Source organism: Marmota monax, unplaced genomic scaffold (genome assembly GCF_021218885.2).
Source record: "Marmota monax isolate L192 unplaced genomic scaffold, Marmota_monax_Labrador192_F-V1.1 WCK01_AAM20220418_F8-fsc00147, whole genome shotgun sequence".
NCBI lineage: Eukaryota > Metazoa > Chordata > Mammalia > Rodentia > Sciuridae > Marmota > Marmota monax.
In genome coordinates this window covers 1,599,497-1,622,194 of record NW_026693552.1, presented here as the reverse complement: position 1 = coordinate 1,622,194, position 22,698 = coordinate 1,599,497, and the positions used below count along the sequence as shown (strand labels likewise).

The 22,698-nt window shown below is 36.1% G+C and overlaps 1 protein-coding gene across 1 annotated transcript in view; it reads right to left on the bottom strand.

Annotated features, from left to right (window-relative positions):
- Cpne3 (copine 3) overlaps positions 1-22,340 on the bottom strand; it is a 55,577-nt gene extending 33,237 nt beyond the window's left edge. The window contains exons 1-6 of the mRNA XM_046458619.2: positions 22,198-22,340; positions 11,679-11,818; positions 11,215-11,394; positions 9,785-9,859; positions 7,459-7,530; positions 1,666-1,749 (exon numbers count right to left, since the gene is read on the bottom strand). Coding sequence (XP_046314575.1) covers positions 1,666-1,749; positions 7,459-7,530; positions 9,785-9,859; positions 11,215-11,394; positions 11,679-11,810 — 543 coding nt within the window. The 5' untranslated portion in view covers positions 11,811-11,818; positions 22,198-22,340. The remainder of the gene's footprint in view (positions 1-1,665; positions 1,750-7,458; positions 7,531-9,784; positions 9,860-11,214; positions 11,395-11,678; positions 11,819-22,197) is intronic.
- Between the last annotated feature and the right edge of the window lie 358 nt (positions 22,341-22,698).

Genomic DNA, 22,698 nt, shown 5'->3' with positions numbered 1-22,698 from the left:
ATGAAATAATAAAAGGTAGAACAAAACTTGCTCTATTAGACTTGAATGGAGAAATCAGTTAAAATTCACAATTTGGAAATTTTAATACCATATTTACATACATAATAAACAGATACACACAAATAAACATATTTCCCAGCAGTGTCCATTGAAAAGGTCTAAAAACAGTGACATCCTAGTATCTATGAGCATGTCTAGCACTCTAATCTTAGTGTATAAATAATACCACCTTTTATAGGAATAGGGTTATTTCAAAGAACTGCTTTATTCCAGCTTTAGGGCAGTATAAACTAAGAACATACTATATCATAAAAAAAAAGAGAATTATTAGGACTGGAGTTGTGGCTCAGTGGTAGAGCACTCACTTGGCATGTGTGAGGCCCTGGGTTCGATCCTCAGCACCACATATAAATAAATGAAATAAAAGCTCCATTGACAAACAAACAAAAAAACAAAAATAAATAAATAAATATATATATATATATATATATATATATATATATATATATATATATATATAGAGAGAGAGAGAGAGAGAGAATGGTTAAAGAAATAGGATCATGTTAAAAGAACCCAGAAGTCATTAGAGCAAAAAGTTAAAAGAGGAATGCCTGCTAAGGTGGGTAAAAGAATTTCAGAAAAAATGAAGTCACTATTTTATAGTCCCTGATATAATTGATTCAATCTAGGATTATCGATGGATACAGAAACCACTGGTTAAAATGTGAGAGAAGAATCAATTCATCTGGTCCTAAAGTATCATACTACACACAACTTATTAATTACAAAGGGAAAAACAGAACTTAATGGTGGCAAAAATCTCATGATTTCTAGCTTAACCAATTAGGCAAGCCTAGCCCCATCAATATTGGGCAGCCAGGCACTACAAGTTCCCTGATGATGCAAAGAAAGGTACACATGTAGTGTTTTTGAAAGAAATGTCTGAGCTGGATCTAGTTGTGTAGAAGGAGAAGAATCCAGCATGTTAGACAATCTGGTTTTAATTATTCATGAGATCCAATGGCATGAAGGTACAGGGAAATAAACAAAAAGCCTTATACTTGGAACATAATAGCCAAATGCAAGACATGAGCCTTTACTGGATCCTGGATAAAACAAAACAAAATATATATCAAATATGTGGGACAACTGAGAAAATATGTGTATGAAGGGTATATTGAATGATGTTACTATATCAGGGGTTAAATGACTTCTTAAGAAGGGTGGTGTAGAGCTCCCTGATTCTTGAGAAGTGCCTATAGTGGCATTTAACAGTGAAGATCATGATGTATATAGCCTACATTAGGATGGTTTTGCAAAAGAGAAATATATTTGTGTATAAGTGTGTATGCATGCACACATGTAAGAGAGAGAGAGAAAGAAAGAATACAAATGTGTCCAGGTAAGACCAACTGATGAGGGATACATGGGAACACATTTAGTGTTCTTTATAGTGTTTTAAGTTTTTCAAAATAAAAATAATTAAGAATGACAGAAACACTTCATTAAAATAAAAAAAATAAATGAGCATATTAACCTTGTATCTCTGGCTGCAAAAAGTCTCAACTCAAAGTAATATTTTTATTAACATATAATTTTTTTAAAACTCAGATTACTACAATTCCAAAGAAAAATTTCTCTCTACTTTTAGATTCAGATATTTACCTCTGTTCGATGAACCATCAGCCAGTTTCCATCAGATGTCTGCTTGTGAAACTCCAGGTATGGGTCTGATTTTCCAAATAGATCCTATATTTAAGCAAACAAACAGCATTCATTCTTCTCTGAAACCATGTATTTCACCACTTTATGCAAGTTAGCAACCACCAGAATCTAACTCCAAAATATGTATGTATTGGTTGTAAACACAAATCCATCACCTTTCTCACTAATTTATCAACATGTTGAATTCTACTAGTGAGAATTATTAAGGCATTTGTGATAGTCCTGTGTCTCATATCCTCACTTCTCAAAAACATGTCAGTTTTAAAATGTATTGATCAGATGGATCATCCAATAGAGGTGTTTGACTTGTTTTCAGCATTAACAGTTTCCATTAAACATCACTAAGCAGTTTCATGTAAATGATATCCCCAATATTGACCATACCAACTCTATGAAGGGAAGGGCAACTATCAGTGAGAAAATTAATTCAGAGGGGTTAAATGACTTTCCCAAGATGCTTAACCACTGAGGCACAGCCTACCCCTTTTTTTAATGTTTTATTTTGAGACAAGGTTTCATGAGATTGCTTATAGCCTAGCTAAGTTACTGAGGCTAGAATCTTGACTTCTTATTTCACTCTTCAAAGTCTAATTCTTTCTTTTGCCACTGCTGAACTATTTTTATATACAAAGGGAACAAGGGTAGATTCATAGAGTGCATAATAGAAATATTTCAAGGGCACAAACTACATCTTCTATTCCTTCTGAAATTCACCAAAGCCCTCCTGTACAATGCTTAGGTATAGAGAGTGCTCAACAGTTCCCTTATTTCTATGCTCAACACACACAGAGATAAAATTATGGAATTATGTACAAATCACTCATAATGTTAAACTTGTGGTGAGATCATGGATGCCTTTCTCATTTTTGTTTATCTTTGTTTTGAAATGAATATACTCCTTAGCATATATTACTTACTATTTTTAAAATAATAAGTAATAAATTTAACAGATGAACGTATAAAGACAATGTGGTATATATACACAATGGAGTACTACTGACCCATGAAGAAGAATGACTTTATGACATCTGCAAGTAAATAGATGGGTCTGGAGACTATCATGCTAAGTGAAATAAGCCAGTCCCAAAAAGCTAAAGGATGAATGTTTTTGCTGATATGTGGAAGCTAAACCACAATAAAGCAAGAGACACGAAGAATAGATATTCAGTAGATTAGACAAAGCGGAATGAAGGGAAGGGAGAGGGATAGGAAAAGGAAAGAAAATGGAATGAATCCAAAATAATTTTCCTATGTACAAATCACAGAATGAATACATATGTGAATACACCATAGTAAATCCCACCATTGTGTGCATCTATAAGAACGGGGTACTAATAGAATAAGATATATTCCTTGCTTGTATAATAATGTCAAAATGAATGCTACTGTCATGCAAAACTAAAAATAATCAATAAAAAAATGAAAGGACACTTGTTAATTAATCCTTTAATAATATATGTCTCTGAAGAGTATTTTTTTGTCTCAAAATTAACCTCAGTATTAAATTAAGAACTAAGAAGATATTATTTCCCCGCTGAGCACAAAGTTTAATGTCAAGCAAATAACATACTTGGTAGAGTGAAAAATATAAATACAAAAACTATGCAGAACTTTAGCCTTATCTCTAAGAAAAATCTTAAGTAAATGACATAAGTCTCTCTGTGCCTCTCATTTCTAAAACTAATAACAATTCTACATAGATAAGTTAACTTTTCAAAAACACATTAACATGCTCTGCGTGACTTATCTTTAAAATAATCCCAAAGGAAAGACAGAACATGCTCATTACCATTTTTTTTTTTGCTCATTACCATTTTGAAGGTCAAAAAACAGCCCTTGTTTGAAAGTTCATTAAATTGTCAGCATTAGTACTAAAACAAGAATTAAAAATTCCTAACTCTGGCCTCCAGGATACACTAAGTGAAAAAATGAAGATGGAAGAAGTGCGTATCTGGTATGTAACATTTATTTAAAGTCAGGGGGTGGCAAATATTAATACAAACACAAATACAAATCCATCAGTATATACTCAGATAAATAGCTATATGTATATATGTGCAAGTGCATGTGTGTACAAATACATGTACATATACTAAAAATTTTAGATTTTTATGGAACTAAAGAATTAGGTCATAAGGCACAATTTTTATTTACTTTAATTTTTTAAAATTATTTTTCGTACCGGGGATTGAACTTAGGGGCACTTGACCAGTGAGACACATCCCCAGCCCTATTTTGTATTTTTATTTAGAGATAGGGGCTCACTGAGTTGTTTAGCACCTCACTTTTGCTGAGGCTGGTTTTGAACTCATGATCCTCCTGCCTCAGCTTCCCCAGCCACCTGGATTACAAGTGTGAGCCATCACAACTGGCCAATTTTTATTTTTGTTTATTTATTTATTTACTTACTTTTGTACCAGAGATTGCTCACCCACTGAGCCAAATTCCCAACCCTTTTATAAATTTTAATTTTTTTTCTTTTTTAAATTTTGACACAGGGTCTTGCTAAATTGCTGAGGTTGGCTTTGAATTTGAGCTCCTCCTGCTTCAACCTCCAGGGCTACTGGGATTGCAGATATGTGCCACCGTGCCTGGCTAAGCTTTTTTTAAATTACTACAATAGAGAAGAAAGAGGAAACAGGATAGGATAGACAGGAAGAGAAGCTAAATTTCTCAGAACTTCTTTTGCAGATTTGGTTTTGGAACTATAAAAGTCTTGTACATTATTTTAAAACCAAAATAGATTCTTGAGCCCAAGGATGCTTAACCACTGAGGCACAGCCTACCCCTTTTTTAAATGTTTTATTTTGAGACAAGGTCTCATGAGATTGCTTATAGCCTTGCTAAGTTACTGAGGCTAGATTCCAACCTGTGATCCTCCTACTTCAGCCTCCTGTCACTGGTATTAAAGGCATGCGCCATCATACCAGGCTCAAACTAGATTTTTAAAATGAAATTTCTATGCTATCTTTCACCCTGCACAAAACTCAACTCAAGTGGATAAAGGACCTAGGTATTGACCAGAGACCCTGTGTCTACTAGAAGAAAATGCAGGCCCAAATCTCCATCATATAGGCTTAGGAACTGAATTTCTCAATAAGACTTCTAAACTGCAAGAAATAAAATCAAGAATCAATAAATGAGATAGTATCAAACTAAAAAGCTTCATCATAGCAAAGGAAACAATAAAGAACATGAACAGAGAGCCTAAGAATGGCCACCTGTGCCTCAAATAGAGCATTAATTTCCAGGATATATAAGGAACTCAAAAAACTTAACGCTGAAAAGACAAATGACCAATAAATAAATGGGCAAAGAAACTGAATAGATGCTTCACAGAAGGAGAAATATGAATGGTCAACAAATATATGGAAAAATGTTCAACATCACTAGCAATTAGAGAAATGCAAATTAAAACTACACTGAGGGCCTGGCGCAGTGGTAATCCCAGTGGCTCAAGAGGCTGAGACAGGAGGATGGAGAGTTCAAAGCAAAAGCGAGGTGCTAGGCAACTCAGTGAGACCCTGTCTCTAAATAAAATACAAAATAGGGCTGGGGATGTGGCTCAGTGGTCAAGTTCCCTGAGTTCAAGCTCCAGAACAACAACAACTACAAGAAAACCACACTGAGATTTCACCTCCCTCCAGTCAGAATGGCAATTATACAGAATACAAGCAACAATAAACGTTGGTGAGGATAACGATACACTCATACATTGCTGGTGGGACTGCAAATTGGTGTAACCACTCTGGAAAGCAGTATGGAGATACTTCAGAAAATGTGGAATGCAATCACCATTTGACCCAGTAATCCACTACACAATATATACCCAAAGGACTTAAAATCAGCATATTAAAGTGATGCAACCACATCAATGTTTATAGTGCCTCAATTCACAATAGCTAAGGTATGAACCAACCTAGGTGCCCTTCAACAGATAAATGGATAAAGAGAATGTGGGGTGTGTGTGTGTGTGTGTGTGTGTGTACACGAAATGAAATATTACTTGGCCATAAAAAAAGAATGGAATTGTGGTATTTGCCAGTAAATATATGGATCTGGAGACTATCATGCTATGTGAAAGAAGCAAATCCCCCAAAACCAAAGGCTGAATATTCTCTCTGATATGCAGATGCTAACACACAATAAGGGAGCAGGGAGGGAAGAATATAAATTAATTGGATTAGACAAAAGGGAATGAGAAAAAGGAGGAGGATGGGAATAGGAAAGACGGTAGAATGAATCAGACATAACTTTCCTATGTGTATATATGAATACACAAGTCTAACTCCACATCTTGTACAACCACAAGAATGGGAAGTTATATTCCATGTATGTATAATATGTCAAAATACATTCTACTGTCATGTATATCTAAAAAGAACAAATTTTTAAAAAAATTTTTTAAAAAAGGAAGGGAGGAATTTACAGATCAAAAAAAAGAAAAGAAACTTAAGAGACACTTTAAACAATTACATTTTTTAAAGGGTCTTTAGAGATACACCAAAATAGAGCAGTCCTGGCAGCACACACCTATAATCTCATCTATTCAGGAGTCTGAAGCAGGAGGATCACAAATTCAAAATCAGCCTGGATGATTTAGCAAGACCATGTCAACATAATATAAAAAGGGCCGGGAGGTAGCTCAGCAATAGAGCACTTGCCTAGCCTGTGTAAGGTCCTGGTTTGATCCTCAGTAACACAGGGAGAAAAAAAGATACACCAAAATATTTACATATGAAATTATATGAATCAAAGAAGAGAGAAAATAGAGATAGATATGGATAGAGGTAAAAAAAAAAAAGGCAATGAGCTATAATTGATGAAGATGGGTTATGAGGATATGAAATTTTTTAAAAACACTATTCTATTTGTGTATGTATTTAGAGTTTTCCCAAAGAAAAGAAAGAAGTCCTGGGCAGGTTGCCTATATTCAAACTAAATTGTAAGTGTAAATGATGAAGAATATCAACTAGATCATAGAATTAAGTACAAAAACTGTTCAAAGAGGGCTAGGGTTGTAGCTCAGTGGTAGAGCGCTTGCCTAGCATGTGTGAGGCACTGAGTTTCATTCTCAGCACCACATATAAATAACTGAATAAAATAAAGGTTTGTCAACATAAAAAAAAAATTGCTCAAAGAATGATCATAATCCATGCTATAAACTATAAGAAGGCTGGGGTTGTAGCTCAGTGGTAGAGCGCTTGCCTAGCATGTGTGAGGCACTGGGTTTCATTCTCAGCACCACATATAAATAACTGAATAAAATAAAGGTTTGCCAACATAAAAAAAATTGTTCAAAGAATGATCATAATCCATACTATAAACTATATTACCGTGCTATTATGTGCTGGTATTCATCCTTCATTAAAAAAAAAATCTTGGGATGCAAAAAGAACTGACTTGTAATTAATAAATCCAGGGCTTTTTGTTTCTCCCTGAAAGTAATCCAACTATTCTCATGACTTTAACAGTAACATTAACATTTACATTCAACTTTTCCTTTAATCTATACTAATTCTTTGATTACACCTACTTCAAAGAGGTGAAAGGAAATAGACTCTGTTTAAATACACACACACACACTCACACACACACACAGAATTTGGGAGTAACTAACACCCTACATTATGCTCAAACGATGGAGTTGAAATTAAATGATTATTTTCTCAAAAATAAATCAACATGAGGCAAAAACATAGTTTCTTGTTGAAATCTGCATGCTCTACATACCTTGTTATCCAGTTTTCTGGCTTCCATTTCAAACAAGACCACTCTATTATCCTTTATTTCTTCTGCTGAAATCTATGAGTAGATAAGTGAAAGAATATATGTTTACAGATTCTGATATACTAATGAACAAAGTACTTTTTAATCTGATAGCATATAAAGTCTGTACTAATAAAAGTGAATTCTACAATGTCTAATAAGAAATCGGTAGCAATACGAAAGATTTACCATTATTTATTTTTTGTGTGTGAAATAAATATCTTTTCCAAATATGCCAAGGCTGCATTATGCAACTTCTTTTTTAAGTGTGGTTTCCTGAACTGGAATCTTCCTATTCCACAGAAAAAAATGAAAGCCCTCAAAGATTGAAGGCTGCCCTCTACACAAAACCCTCTAGAGCTCTCCAAACATTGAGAACCCAAGTAAATCACACCTGGAGAACTCTATGAATTAAAATATCAGATGAGGGCTGGGGTTGTGGCTCAATGGTAGAGCACTTGCCTAGCACATGTGAGGTGCGGGGTTCAATCCTCAGCACCACATAAAAATGAAATAGAAAGAAAGAAAAAGAGAGAGAGAGAGAGAGAGAGAGAGAGAGAGAGAGAGAGAGAGAGAGAGAGAAAGAAAGAAGAAAGGAAGGAAGGAAGGAAGGAAGGAAGGAAGGAAGAAAGAAAGAAAGAAAAAAATTGTGTCCAACTACAACATATATATATGTATCAGATGAGTGGTTTTTTTGGTTTGGGTACCCCCACCAGTACTAGGGATCAAACACAGGGACTTTCTCATGATAGGCAAACATTCTAACACAAAGATATATCCCCAGCCCCAGATCAGTGTTTTTCATCAAGTGTAACTAAAAGACCTATTCTACTTAAAAAATAAATTCTTAGGGGCTGGGAACCCAGTTCAGTGGTAGAGCACATGCCTAACTGACATGACCAAGCCTTGAGTTCAATCCGCAACATCATACACACAAAACAACTTGTGGCTACCATGTCCCTAAGAGAAATAACTACCGATTATGTTCTCTGCTCTACAAAAGGCAATACTGCCAACAGTCTGAATATTCTTATGCCCTTGGAAATCTGACCTAAAGCCAAACAGCTGCTCAAAAGATGTATTTGATGACTATAATAACCCTGAAACTCTCGAGGTAGCCAGGCTCTCATTCTCAGAGAGCTACAGTTAGAACTCTATTGCTCCAGGCAATGGTTTCTTGGACAGAAACTCTAGAAAAAATTTAAAAGCATGTCATTATGCAATTAAAAATCTAAAACATGATACTGCATATATTTATTTCCTTAGAGACAGTAGTGAACAATGGAAAATCTGAATGGGAAGATGGGTAGCAGAGTACAAGAACAAAAAGCAATGGTAAAAGTTTACAGGTTCAATGGCCATGTTATAATGTAATATCCATCTGTAATAAAATCCACCATGGAAAGTTTCTGTTATATTGTAATGGTCAATCTAGTCTGAGAGACTCCTAGGAAACATCTAGGATTAAGAGACTTCTAGGTGTGTCTATGAGGGTGTTTCCAGAGATGACTGGCATATGGGGCATCAAACTGAAGGGGGAAGACCCACCCTGAATGAAGGTGACATTATCCAATAAACTGGGGTGCCTGGATAGAAAAAAAGACAGAAGAAGGATTCTCCTTGAGCAGTGCATCTATTGCTGCTTCCATCTGCCTTGGACAACAGACTCCGTCTCCTTCACTCTTACAAGGTGGACTCTGACCAGAGATTCTCCAGGGAGTTCCCAGGCTTTCAGTCTTAGACTAGGGCTGTATCATTGGTCCCCTTTGTTTGAGGATCAAGCTTCTTGGACTAAGCAGCTATTAGTTCATCCAGATCTCTCATGTGCAGACAGTGACTATGGTACTATTTAGCTTCTGATCATGTAAGCCAATTTAAAAATTCTCCTTTATAATTATATAGACATATAACCTGTTGGTTTCATTTCTCTAGAGAATCCTAATACACATATTGAGAGACCTGTTTCCTTTATAGAAAGTCAAGTTGATCCATTTGGATTAGTAGTTTCTAACTTGGAAATTGACTCTTTCATGGAACAGGAATAAGTTTCACCAAAATGTTCCTGACCTCTATGGGCAACTTAAAAAACTGAAAGAAGGCATTCCCACGCTGACTTTTTCTCCTTTTTTTGCACAGCACACTTTCTATTTGTGATTACTATAATGCAAGGGTGGATGGAAAGGCAACATTTGAGATCAAGTAATAAAGCATGGCTAAAAAATATTTGTCTGATATGTATAATTTCAGCATTATGCTAAATATTTTGAGACAAAAGACAAAGTATCTTTACCGTAATGCTCCCTTTCCCTGCAGGTTTGCCATTTTTAAGTAACAGTGGTCTAGTTAGCTTCTTACTGGAAACAATCTGTTAAAATTGGAAGTAACAGAAAGAGCTATTTCACTTTAAACTGAATAGTTAAAAAAAAAAAAAAGAAGAATGAGCATAAAATTCACTTAGAGTCATTTGAAATGGAAACATTAAGTCCATTCCTTAAAGATCTAGAGATTATAAGGAGATTTAAAATGCATCTACACATTTAAAACCCACTGGAAAAGATTTCCAAAGACCCCACTCTGGCAAGATACAGTCTCCCCACTCACAAATTCTTTATTAATTCCATCATAATTAAACTTCTTTCTTGTAACAGAAAAAGAAGTTCAGATTATCATCTCCTAGACAGATCACTGAGCTAAAACCCCTCAAGGTATAAATCAGGCCTCAGAACACTAAATTTTTCAACTGATGCACAATTTCGATATTTAACTTCCACAAAATATCATCTTGCTTAAAATAATATATACCTACGTACTTCCCAACTGATATATCTCTCAAATCCACTAGAATTTTAGCTATATAGTGTTTTTTACCCAAAATAAATATCTAATTTTCTCTTTAATACTATTGGTGAATCTTATAAAACTGATCAATTCCACATTGCCCTTGAGACACAGGGCATGATTTTCCAATAAGCCAACCCTGAAAAATTAACTCAGGAAAAACAAATTTGAATGATAAATTCACTTGTTGAAAAAGAAATGACTGCTCCTTCCTGACGCCTCCTTGGGTTTATACAAATGGGTATGATCTCTCCTGATAAACCAGACTGAGCTAGGGTAAGCCACCAGGCATCCCTGCTGTAACCCAGCTCATCATGTAGAGAGAGGACAGATAATAAGGCAACTACAATAAATAGAGTGAGAAGTAGTGGAGAGTGCTAAAGTGAACTCAGGGTAGGCATTAAACTAGTCCAGGAGGCCAGGGAAGTTTTATGGAGTAAATGGGGTTAAAATGAGTGGAAAAAGAACAAGTCACGTAAAAGAATGGTTTTGAGGCATCAGAGGCTGAGAGGTACCAGTCATACTAGTCAGAACACCAGGGAGTTAATGTGACTTCAATAGGATTCATGACTCAAATATAACAAAATTACACTGAGCTCTGCAGTAACTATAGCAGTGATATTATTTATTGAAATGCCAAATGAAGCACCCCAATTCAAAAGAATGAATAGGCTTTGCCAGAAAAACATGGTCCTTGCCTTTACGAAAAATAAGATAAATTCTATAATGTTTAAGCCAACCATACCAATATATGAATTCAATCTTTAACACAATTACATGCTTTTCAACTTAAAAAATTAAACTAATGAACACTCATCAAAAACATCCAAGTCTCCAGTGAAAATGCAAACAAAGTAGAATATAGCAGCTATTTATACTTACTTGTCCAAGGGTACATTCACATTCTCCTAAGAAGTCGTCATCACTCAGTTCGATAGTTTTGTTGTCAATATCATAAATCCCAAATTTCAATTTCTGAACCACTTCAAAGTAGTAATCAATAATAAATGTCTTAGAAAATTTGGGACTCAAGCAATTCTTAATCCTTTCTGTGCGCTCAACCTACACCCATTCCCCAAACAAAACAAAACAAAGTGTCTTCAGATCAAAGGTATACTTCAGTTTTAACATCTTTGCTTACTAAACATAATTATAGACATGAAAACCAAAAGAAGTTTCTTAATGTGCATGAAGAATTCCACAATCAAGTACAAGCTTGTCCAAAAAAAAAAAAAAACTATATTAACAGATGAGATGGTTCTATTATTTTTAACTTATTAAATAAACTCCTCACATTGTGAAAAATGAGATTCAGTTTTCTTTTCACCTAAATTACTTAATATTACCTCATACCACTGTTGACCACTCGTGTTCAAAAATAAAACACATAACGGGTCTGATTTTGATGCTACATCTTTATCCAAGAGATTGTCACAGGAAACATTCAGCTCCACCTTCGTGACACACTGAGCAGCCATCTCTCGAGCTGTGAGAAAACCAGTGTGATAAGAAAGCAAATTAAATAGAGTTTTGAAGAAGCATACTCATTCCTAATGGAATTTGAGAACTGTCAGAATGTGCTCAGAGCAAGCATACTAGAATGAAATTGTTGCATGATCCTGCTGGTGATTTGGTGTCTATTAGCTCATCTATGATATTGTTTTATACTCCTGCTGAAATAAAACTTGTTATATGACAGTAAAATATAGCTTTTAATATGACAATTAATATACATTATTCTTCTTTTCACCTTGCTAGACATTCTACCATTCTGAAAAAGCCCATGCATAATCTTAATTCTTGACTTAAAGGTAAATATCACTATAAAACAAAACAGAATAAACTACAACTTTGCCTTTACTTTTCTTGGCTTATTTAACAAGATTCTGAATAGGTTATTTTCTGTTTTCAAACAATTTTGTCAAAGACTCAAACCTAGGGAATGAAAGACTCAAAGTAACCCCTTCTCTCCATTTTACCCACAGCTTCACATATTTTGCAGCCATGGGTCTCAATCTTGGCTGCTTATTGGTATCATCTGGGGGAATTTACAGAGTTGCTGATAGCACAGAGAAATTTAACTAGTTTAGGGTACAACTTGGCCATCAGCTTCTTAGATTATTCGAAGGTGTCATGAGGTTGACAGACCTCTTGTCCTACAAAGAACATGCAGCAAATTGGTGTGATGCATCTTCTCTCATGATTTGCTAAGAAATCCCAGAATTAGCCTAACTTCCACACACTTCTTCCCCAACTGCCAATCAATATATTATGCAGTATTTCATCTCAGAGAATGAAAAGGACTACCAGGTGTCACCATGAAGAGGAACCAGGCATTGCATTCCCTAGATGGATGCTGGATGTCCACTTAGCCAGATGTTCAGCAAGTTCTGAAGATGGAAGGGTGCCTCCTCCCCTAGAACCACAGGGAAACACCCTAGAATGTAGAGTGGTCAGTGTCATTTGACTTGCACTTTGAGATCTAGCTGAACTTCTGGAAAAACAGGAATAAATTCACTCATCATCTTGTTGTATTTAAACATGGCAGTAGCACTGGGTATGGTGGTACACATCTGTAATCCTAGCTACTTGGGAGGTTGAAGCAGGAGGATTATAAGTTCACAGCCAGGCTGAGTAACTTAGCAAGACCCTGTCTCAAAGTAAAAAGGACTGGAGATGTAGCTTAGTGGTAGAGTATCCCTGGTTCCATCTTCAGTACAAAAAATTTTTAAAAAAAATTTTTTTAATTAAATAAATAAACACACACACACACAGACACACACACACACACACACACACATATATATATATATATATAAACACATACATATGCATGTGTTTATGGCAGTATGGCAGTAGCATTTCTGTGTTGTATAAAGTGCCTAATCAAGTACAAAAATGTAAGAATTACTATTAGGAGTTATTTGACAATGTCAAAAAACAATTCATGTCTTTTGAAAACTCTTTAGTCTAATGGACTCTCTAAAACCAGTACCAACACTATGACAAAAAATCAATAATATCATTAAGATCCCTAAATTAATGGAGACTAAGAATAATATGGTTGGTTCTAGTAGTACCTATAAATTCCTTTTAAAAGCAATGCTACAGGGTTGGAGTTGTGGCTCAGCGGTACAGTGCTGGCCTTGCATGTGCAAGGTCCTGGGTTCAATCCTCAGTACCACATAAAAATAAATAAATAAAATAAAGGTATTTTTTTAAAAAAAAGCAATGCTACATGCATACACCTTCACCTTAGGAAAGAATTATTCCTTAATGAAGGAAAAAAATTCCCCCAAATCCCCAGTTTGTCTCCTAAACCCAGGGATACCTATAGTAAAACTAAAAATTCTATGTCTTTTATAAAGCCCAATGTTTTGGTTTGGTTTGGTTAGGTTTAGTTTTTTGCCATTACAATATGCATCAAATGGCTAAATGCAAATACATAATAGTGACAATATGTACAAAAAATATAAATGGCAAGGAAAAGTCAAAGAAGCAGTCAGAGGAGAATTAACAGTGTGGATGAGACATTGCCTAGGCTTTAAAAGATTCAATTTGAGCAGGTGAAATGTTAGCACACAGTCAGGAAAGAGCAGGACACTCAAAGGCACAGTGGGGACACCTCATCATGTGTCATAGAACTAAGCTATGTGAACAAAGGAAGAGCTGAACAGGTTGACCTGCCCTGTGAGCCAGCCTGAAGGACTAGATCTGTGCGTAACAGGATGCTATTAGAAATGCACAAACCAGATATAATAGGATGAAACCCCTGATTAAAATGTCACTTGTCAATTTTTTTCTAATTCTACAGTGTATTATAATTTAGAACACTCTAACAAGATACAACTCTGACATGATACAAAAAATGTCACTTTATCAAGCAATAAATGAGATAAAATTCAATACCAAAATCAGCATGTCTTTTTACCATCCAATTCAGATTAGTTATTTCTTTTCTGAAGCATATGTATATAATATCAGAGGGCATTTGTATGAGTAGTGATAATACACCAATCAATCCTATTTACTTTGATTTATCAAAAAAAATAACAGTACTGAGCCCAGCCTGGTGGCACATGCCTGTAACCCCAGAGGCTCAGGAGTCTGAGGCAGAAGGATTGCAATTTCAAAGCCAGCCTCAGCAACTTAGCAAGGCCCTGAGCAACTCACTAAGACTCTATCTCAAAGGAAAAAAAAAGAAAAAGAAAAAGAAAAAGGCTATAGATGTGGTTCAGTGATTAAGCACAACTGGGTTCAATCCCTGGTACAAAAAAAAAAAAAAAAAAAAAAAAAGCAAGAGATAAGAAACTAATAAGAAATTAGGAAAAAAATAAAAAATAAAAATAATAATAGTTAATCTGAAGATATTCTCATCCATGAAAGCTCTAACATACTGGCACAGAGTCTCATTCACAAACTTACATCCTCTAGCCCTGCCCCTGTGTGTAATTTGATCTTTACCCTTTTTTTAAGAGCTACTATATTCAGCCCTGAAATCAGACTGTGTGAGCTTTTACCTAGATTTCCTCACTTCCACCACTTACTGGTGGCCTTTAGTCTGTGTCCTCTGGGTTCTTCACATACAAAATGAAAACAGCTGTCCCTTCCTCAAAGAATTGTTGTAAGGCCTGAATTGGTTAATATATTTAAACAGTGTCTAGTACATGGCACATATACACATTTTCTAATTTTGTTACCTTAGCACTACCTGCTTCTTGGGTCTAATCCTTTCATTTTTCCCATGTTCATATTTTTTAATTATTCCATTCCATGATGATTTTCCTGATTATTCCAACCCACACCAAGTTGATCCTTTGAATTCCTGCTGCACTAAAAGTAACAGTTTACCACAGTAAGAACAAGATCAAATTTAGAGTAATGCACACCTGAGTTGAATCCTACATCTGATGCTGAGTAACCACATGTAAGTCACTTCAACTTCCTGACCCAAGATTTCCTTATTAGTAAAAACAGAAAACAGCCAATAAGCTTCTCAATCTGATATGCCCAGCATCTTGCTCTTCCTAATGTAGAATCTGTGGAATGTTATTTGTATGATTTTTTTTCTTTTTGCATAAGGAAGTTTAGAATCTTGTAAATTGGCCTGGAATGAACAAAGATCACTGAGGCCCCCCAAAGAATAACACATAGGGAATTCTCTAATAGTCAACCAGAAAAGTCTTAAGTTTCTAAGAATGGGAAAAACTCAACAGAGAATGAAGATATTTCTGTGCAAAGTCAGTGTCACAACAGAGGCACAACATATCAGTAGAGCATTATGTTTTTCCCACAAAATGCTCATACAAAAGTCACAAAAACAACATGCCAGGCACAGCAGATTATTTAGCAAATTGCTGACAGTTACATTACTGCACTATTGCCAGGAAGCAAATTCCCTCTATTAGAAGCATTCCCACCCCCATCCCCCACCCCCGAAAATGACTCTGACTGCATGCAGCCTCCCTTTTATCTAAAAACCCATTATGACTGAATGGCAAATGAAAGAAATTACATAAGCACTCAGGTCTGGAACCTCGTAATAGCAACATTCATGAAGATGCTGTTTTCATTTCCTTTCTAGTAATTATCTAGCACCGATAATTTTTTTAAAATATCAAGAAGATATCTATAAATCATGATGGGAGACTATAACATAAATTGTTTATAACCTTTGAGTATGGAAAACAGATGATTTTACTGGGACAAATGACTAGGCAGAAGTATGTATGAACAAATAAAGAATGATTCTATGAATTTCACTCCCAAAAGAATAGGATGAGCCAGGCACAGAGGCATGCACCATAATCTCTGTTCTCAGGAGCCTGAAGCAGGAAAATTGTTGAGGCTGGCTAGGCAACAAACCTAAGTAATCACTGGGACTAGACAACAGCTTCCCTACTATACTGGAGAAGGGTTTGGTTCAAGCAACTCTTCTTAAATGCATATAACTCCTAGAAATACTAATAACTTTCTGAATCAACATTATAACACAGATCACTCAAAGGAATTGAAAATTAAAGTCTGATATTTGAAGTGGAATCCAATATGTGAAATTTAAAGGATATGATTGATCACTTTCATGCCCTGGCTGAAAATCTTGAAGTCTTATCTACTTCCTCATTTACCCATCCCCCTTTAAATCTACTCTTTCCATTCAATCAGAATGCCATGGAGAGTCTCCCTATTTTAGTCCTAAATCTCTCAAAACATGCAGGTACAGACACTTCCCTAAACCCACACTCACAACCCTACCTCATGTCTCCCATATGGCTCACCCACCAAATGTAATAGTCTCCTAATGGGTATCCCACTGCCATCTTCTCTCCATTCACATCATGATTTTACCACTACTGATTAAAAAACAAAAAATCGTTAAACTAAGCCTGAATTCAGGACTCAACCCACATGTCTCCAGCCTGTGTGAGCAACTTCCTCTGCAACTCTAAAGTTCTTTGAGATCCAATTCAAATTTCCAAATGATACTTCCTCTATAAAGTTGATGCTGATATTAAGAGAGAGAGAGAGAGAGAGAGAGAGAGAGAGAGAGAGAGAGAGAGAGAGAGAAGACGGGCATGTGAAAGGAAAGGTGAAATTTGGAAACACAATAAATAATTCCATGCATCTGGATAGTTTTTATTTTTTCAAATTGCTTCCAAAGAATATAATATCCCTGAAAATTAAAAAAAAAAAAAAAACAAAACTGTATGTTGGGCTGAATAAGTATTACTATCCATATCTCATGGCTATAACTATGTTAGCATTCAAATATCTGAATTAATAACCCTGGAGTATGTTGATGATTTTTAGCTCCTTGTTAATTTTCAAAACAATACAATAGTGCTTGAAACTGTGATTAAATTCTCAGATGACTTTGAAAAACAATGCACTTCAGCAAACTTAACATTGGGCCCAGTCTATTAAGTAGACGTAGCATAATAAGGAAGTAAGTTTTACTACCTTCCATAGCATCTCACATTATTAAGATCTCAGCATATAACATGACAGCAATAGGTATTAGATTTGGGATATCATTTAAAAAAGAAGAATCTCCAGGGGTTGGGGCTGGGGCTCAGTTATGGAATTTGTGTTTAGCATGTGCAAAGCTCTGGGTTTAATCCCCACCACTCTCCACTGTCCAAAAAAAATGTTTACAGATTCTTAAACTATCATAGTAAAATCTAAATAGTGAAACTATTGCTGATACTTTGATACATAGAATTGGGGAAGGCAGGAGTTATAACAAAAGTATCTATACTGAAACATTCTTACTTAAAATAACAAGTATGAACAGTTTAATCTTGTTTTTATTGTTTCAAAGTTTACAACTAAGATAATTTCTCTAGAAAATTTGGAAGATATATTATGCTATTCCATGATTTGCTACAGAGTTCAGTTAATATGTTTCATGTTATACTACTTTTCTAATCCCTTGGCCACATTTTAGAAATGTCACTAATTTTATTTTCAAGCCAGTCAAAGGAATAATTCATCATAGGTTCTCCCAGGGGTGGAACCTGTTATCAGAATTTCTCCTGTGTCCTAGTCTCTACTGAGTCTTGATTCTAAATGCAATCTTTCCAAAGCCAGGGTTATTTTCTTCTCCTCTTCCCTGGACATATATAACACTTAACTGGAAAAGAAGTATTTCACATTTTGCCACTATGTGCTCCTCATTAGTTTAAGGTATAGAACAATATAAAAATTCTTCCAGTTTAAAGCTGCAACTACAACTACTTTCATTCTCGAAATCTGTAGGGCTGGGGTTGTTTTTGGTAAGAGTGAGTGCCTAGCATGCACAAGGTCCTGGGTTCAATCCCTAGCAACAGTATATAAACATCACATATTAACCATCACCGTGTTGATGTTTGTAAGTTTTCTGATTTTAAGAATACTTATTCCAAGATTGTTTACCACATATATCTCAGTTGTTTTTAACTTTTTGGCAAACATTTTTATATTTCTCAACTATAACAGCACTATTCCTTCTTTCAGCATCTTCTATGTGTCAAGCACCATTACAAAGTGCTGGGGAATCAATAATGAACAAAACAGACAAATGGGCTAGGAGTATAACTCAGTGATAGAGCACTTGACTAGCATGTGCAAAGCCCTGGGTTTGAACCCCAGTATTGCAAAATGAAAAACAAAAACAGACAATCATCCTTATCCTCAAGAGGTTATACTACAGAGAAACAATTAATAGAGATAAACATGTAAAATAAATAGAATGTTAGGTGGAAGTAAGTTCCAGGAGAAAAAATACAGCAGGAAAAGGAAAGAGCAGGAAGTACAGAAAGTACTTTGCAATTTTATATATTTTATAAATTTCTTTGACAACACCATAAGGACATATTTATTTTGATTTTCATTTCTTTAAAAAAAAATCTGATACCTAAACAGATGGCAGGATGGACCACAAGTTCCTCTTTACATTTGTGAATATCTATTTTAACAGGTACTGATTATCATCTTATAGACTAGAGGTATGGTGAAACACATGCGTGAGGCACTGGGTTCAGTCCCCAGCACCACATAAAATAAATAAATAAAATAAAGATATTGTATCCACCTAGAACTAAAAAGAAATTTAAAAAATTACTGAAGTACTCTGATGATATTGAATTGCAGCCACATTGCTGCTTTGGTAATTTTCACAGGACTTAGATGTAATTTATCCATTTGGTAAGAGGATATTTCAAAATAATTTGCTGAAACCATTGTGTGATATTTCCTTCCATTTGTTCAAAGGGAAACTGTATTTATATGCTATCTGTCTAATGCATATGGGGAAATCTGACCATCACACTAATTTTAATGTCTTTTTAAAATTTACAATTGCATTCTGATAAGTTGACATATATTAAAAGAATATACATCCCTTCCAAAAGAATCCCAATATCATCCTATTCCCAAACTTCTTCAAATACATTTAAACCAGCATAATACACTTAAATGTAGTTATCAGACTCTTATCAAAATGTACATAACTGCTTTTAATTATGACTATCAAAAACCTAAATAATGTTGTTAAGTAAAACCTATGCTATGTAGTAATCTAAACCTCCTTTCTGGCTAATCTTTTAACTATAAAAGAAAAAAAAACAGACAATCATCTTTATCCTCAAAGGTTATACTATAGAGAGACAATTAATAGAGATCAACATGTAAACATAAATAAACATAACATAGAAAATACCCTAATTTGTTTGTATTTTAACCTAGTCAACAATCCTTGGAAGATAAATAAGAACATGGGGGAAAACACTGGTGAGAAGGAAGTTAAACTGGAGGGTGAGCATACAATACGAATGCCCTAACTAGGACAGCTCAAGCTTGCTGAACAATACTACCAATGAAACTGGCATTGATTCTTGCTAAAAGATTCACCTCAGTGATCATACCCTGATAAACACTGGTAGCTCATTATAAAGCTTTGAAGGTCAAAATGTCATGTGATCATTTTTCACATCCAACATTAACTTTCTTAGTTTTGCTGACAGGCATACTTCCTAACCCAATAAATCACTGATGAAAAAAGTTTTGGAAAAGAGAAAGACTAACAACAGCAGAAAAAAGGCCAGTGATAGCAACAAAAAAGAAAGAGAGCAGATACTGGAAAGGAAATATTCAGTAGTAACAGCACTGTAAAGAGTATAAATAAAATTAATTAATTTATTTATTTATTTATTTATTTATTTTGCAGTACTGAAATTAAACCCAGGGTTTTGGCATGTTATTATTGTAAGAGCTGTGCCATGGAGCACCATTCCAGTCTAATAAAATACATTAAAATGTGTAATTCTTAGATTGTCTTGAATTTTTGTGGAGATAAAGACATTCTTATAGCTGGATGCAATGGTAGACTCCTATGATCACAGTGATTTGGGAGGCTGAGGAAAGAGGATCACAAGTTCGAGGCTAGCCTCAGCAGCTTAGCAAGACCTCAGCAACTTAGTGTGACTTTGTCTCAAAAAATAAATAAATAAATAGGACTAGGGATGTAGCTTAGTGGTAAGGCAACCCCAGATTCAATCCCCAGTGCCAAAAGAAAAAAAAAAAATGTTTACAGTTATAGGTAAAATTAGGAGAGGTGTCCAATCATTATGATATCCTTAGAAGCAAAGAATCCCCTTTTTTTTTCCCCTCATGCTGGAACTTCCTCTTCTTCAGGAACTAGACCTGAGAGAGAAGTGCACACGTTGTCGCTGGGTTTGTGCCATACACCTTTTAATCTGAGGAGACCTGAAATTCAATTCTACCTAAAATCCAGAGAGTTACAGCATGGTCCAGTCCCAGGGAATTGCCTCTAAATTTTTTCAGTCCAGAGTGGAATGGATTTTTCTAGTTGCCTTTTAAAAAATTCTCACAAAGGCAAAAGTGTCCCTGAATGCCACACATTAAAGTCTGACACTATTGGTGTCACTATAATTGCCATCACATATGTCGTCTGTTCTCAGTTCCCTTTTCTTTTCGTATATTTTTCTGTTTTCCTCTACCTGTGCTCTTGACTGTGTAAATTGTATTTGGCTCCTGGCACTCAGGGCTGTAATTTGCTAACCCCAATTAATGACAATGGCAGTATAAATGTAAATATATACAGCTTACGGGTAGGTGTCAGGTACTTTGCCAAGTGTTTTACAAATATGATTTTATTTAATTCTCATAAAACTACGTTATATAGAAGTATTAACTTTATTTTACAAATACAGAAACAGGCCTTACAAGGTTAAATATGTCACCCAGCGTCAGACAACAAACAAACCTCATGCATAGACTTGAAACCTGAATATCTGTCTTATCCCAGACTATAATGTTCTTTTACACTGTCATAAAGCTTGAGCCCTAAAATCTTACAGATCTGAATTCTAATCCTAATGCTATCACTTACCACTTGTGTGATTTCATAAATTATTCAATCCGTTTCCTGGAGTATGAAAAAGAATAACAATACCACTTAAGTTTGTGGTTGTGAGCATTAAATGAGGTAACATAAATTTTGCTTAGAAAGTTGAAGGGCACTGCAATCAATAATAGCGATATTTAACCCCACTCTTCCCTCTATTTGATTATCCATTACAAAGGCAGTCACGAAAAGATGATAATAAGGAGAACCAAAAGTTGCAGATAATCACCAATTGCACCAAGTGTTACATGAATGGTCAATTCCTTCGGTCAAGTTTCTGGCACTGCAAAATAAGTGCAATTGCAGTTCCTCCACGCCCCTTGTACAGTGAACCCAAAGTAATGAAAGAATTTTGGTAGTGGAACAGGAACACGATCTGCTAAGAATATTCCTCATGTTGTTCTTGCTTTATACTCTACTAAAATCAGTAGTCACCTTTCCCACTTCACCTGGTAGCTTCTACTCAGTTACTCTGAAGCGATGTTTCACCACAAGTGTAGTTTGGTGAACCCATCCCTCTTCCCTGGGGGCGGTGCGTTGGATTTCGGGGCATGTCACCCTAATCTGGGCTACAGGCCCAACTCTCCCTTCTCCTGGGAGGTTGGCGAATCCTGGGCATCCCCCGCCCAGGTGCTGGAGCTCCAGGCCCAGGCAGCGCCTCGCGGCCCAGAGCTCAACCTGGAGCCCAGGCTCCTCCGGGAGACGCTGGCCAGCCCCTGGTGGCAAAACGCCGCCACACTCGCCTGCAGTAGAACGGAAGCCCTCAGCGCACCCTGCATTATCTCTGACCCCGGGAAGCCCAGGGTGAACTTCCAGAGAGAGGGCCGAGCGGGCCCAGCAGCGCGGAGCCTACGCGCCCAGATTCTCTGGTCCAAGTGCAGGTCTATCCTCCCCCGAAAAGCTGGTGGTTTGCGGGGGCCGGCCGTGCGGCCCCGAAGCAGCAAAAGGCCCGCACTCACATTCTGGGTCTTGGGGATGAAAGTCAGGCGACAGTGGAAACCAAGCTGATAGGTCCGGGAGGGTGCAGAAGCGCCCGGGATTTACAGGAACCTGGGGCTGCTCTGGCGGCGGGGCGGGGCGGGGCGGAGCCGGGGTTGGGGTGCTCCGAGGGTGCCTACAGCACGCCGCGCCCACTCAAGACCACACGAGGCTCCACCCACCACCCGCCAGGCTGGCCTTTTTACTCTGCAGATCTGTTAACTGCCTATAGGCTGGAGTTTCAAGGCGGCTTAGGGTGTCCCTTGTTTACCAAAAATCCAAAGTTGGCGTTAGGCCTTAAAATAAGTTGCTGCACCAAAATAAACTCCTAAAGGATAAAAGAATTACAGTATTTGAGAAAATGTATACCATATATGAATCAAGAAAAACAACATGAAAATAGTGAAATTCTAGCTCTTAAGCATACTTGGGAGTTTTTTCAATGGGTGCAGTACCAGGATCATTTTACATCCTTAATTTCA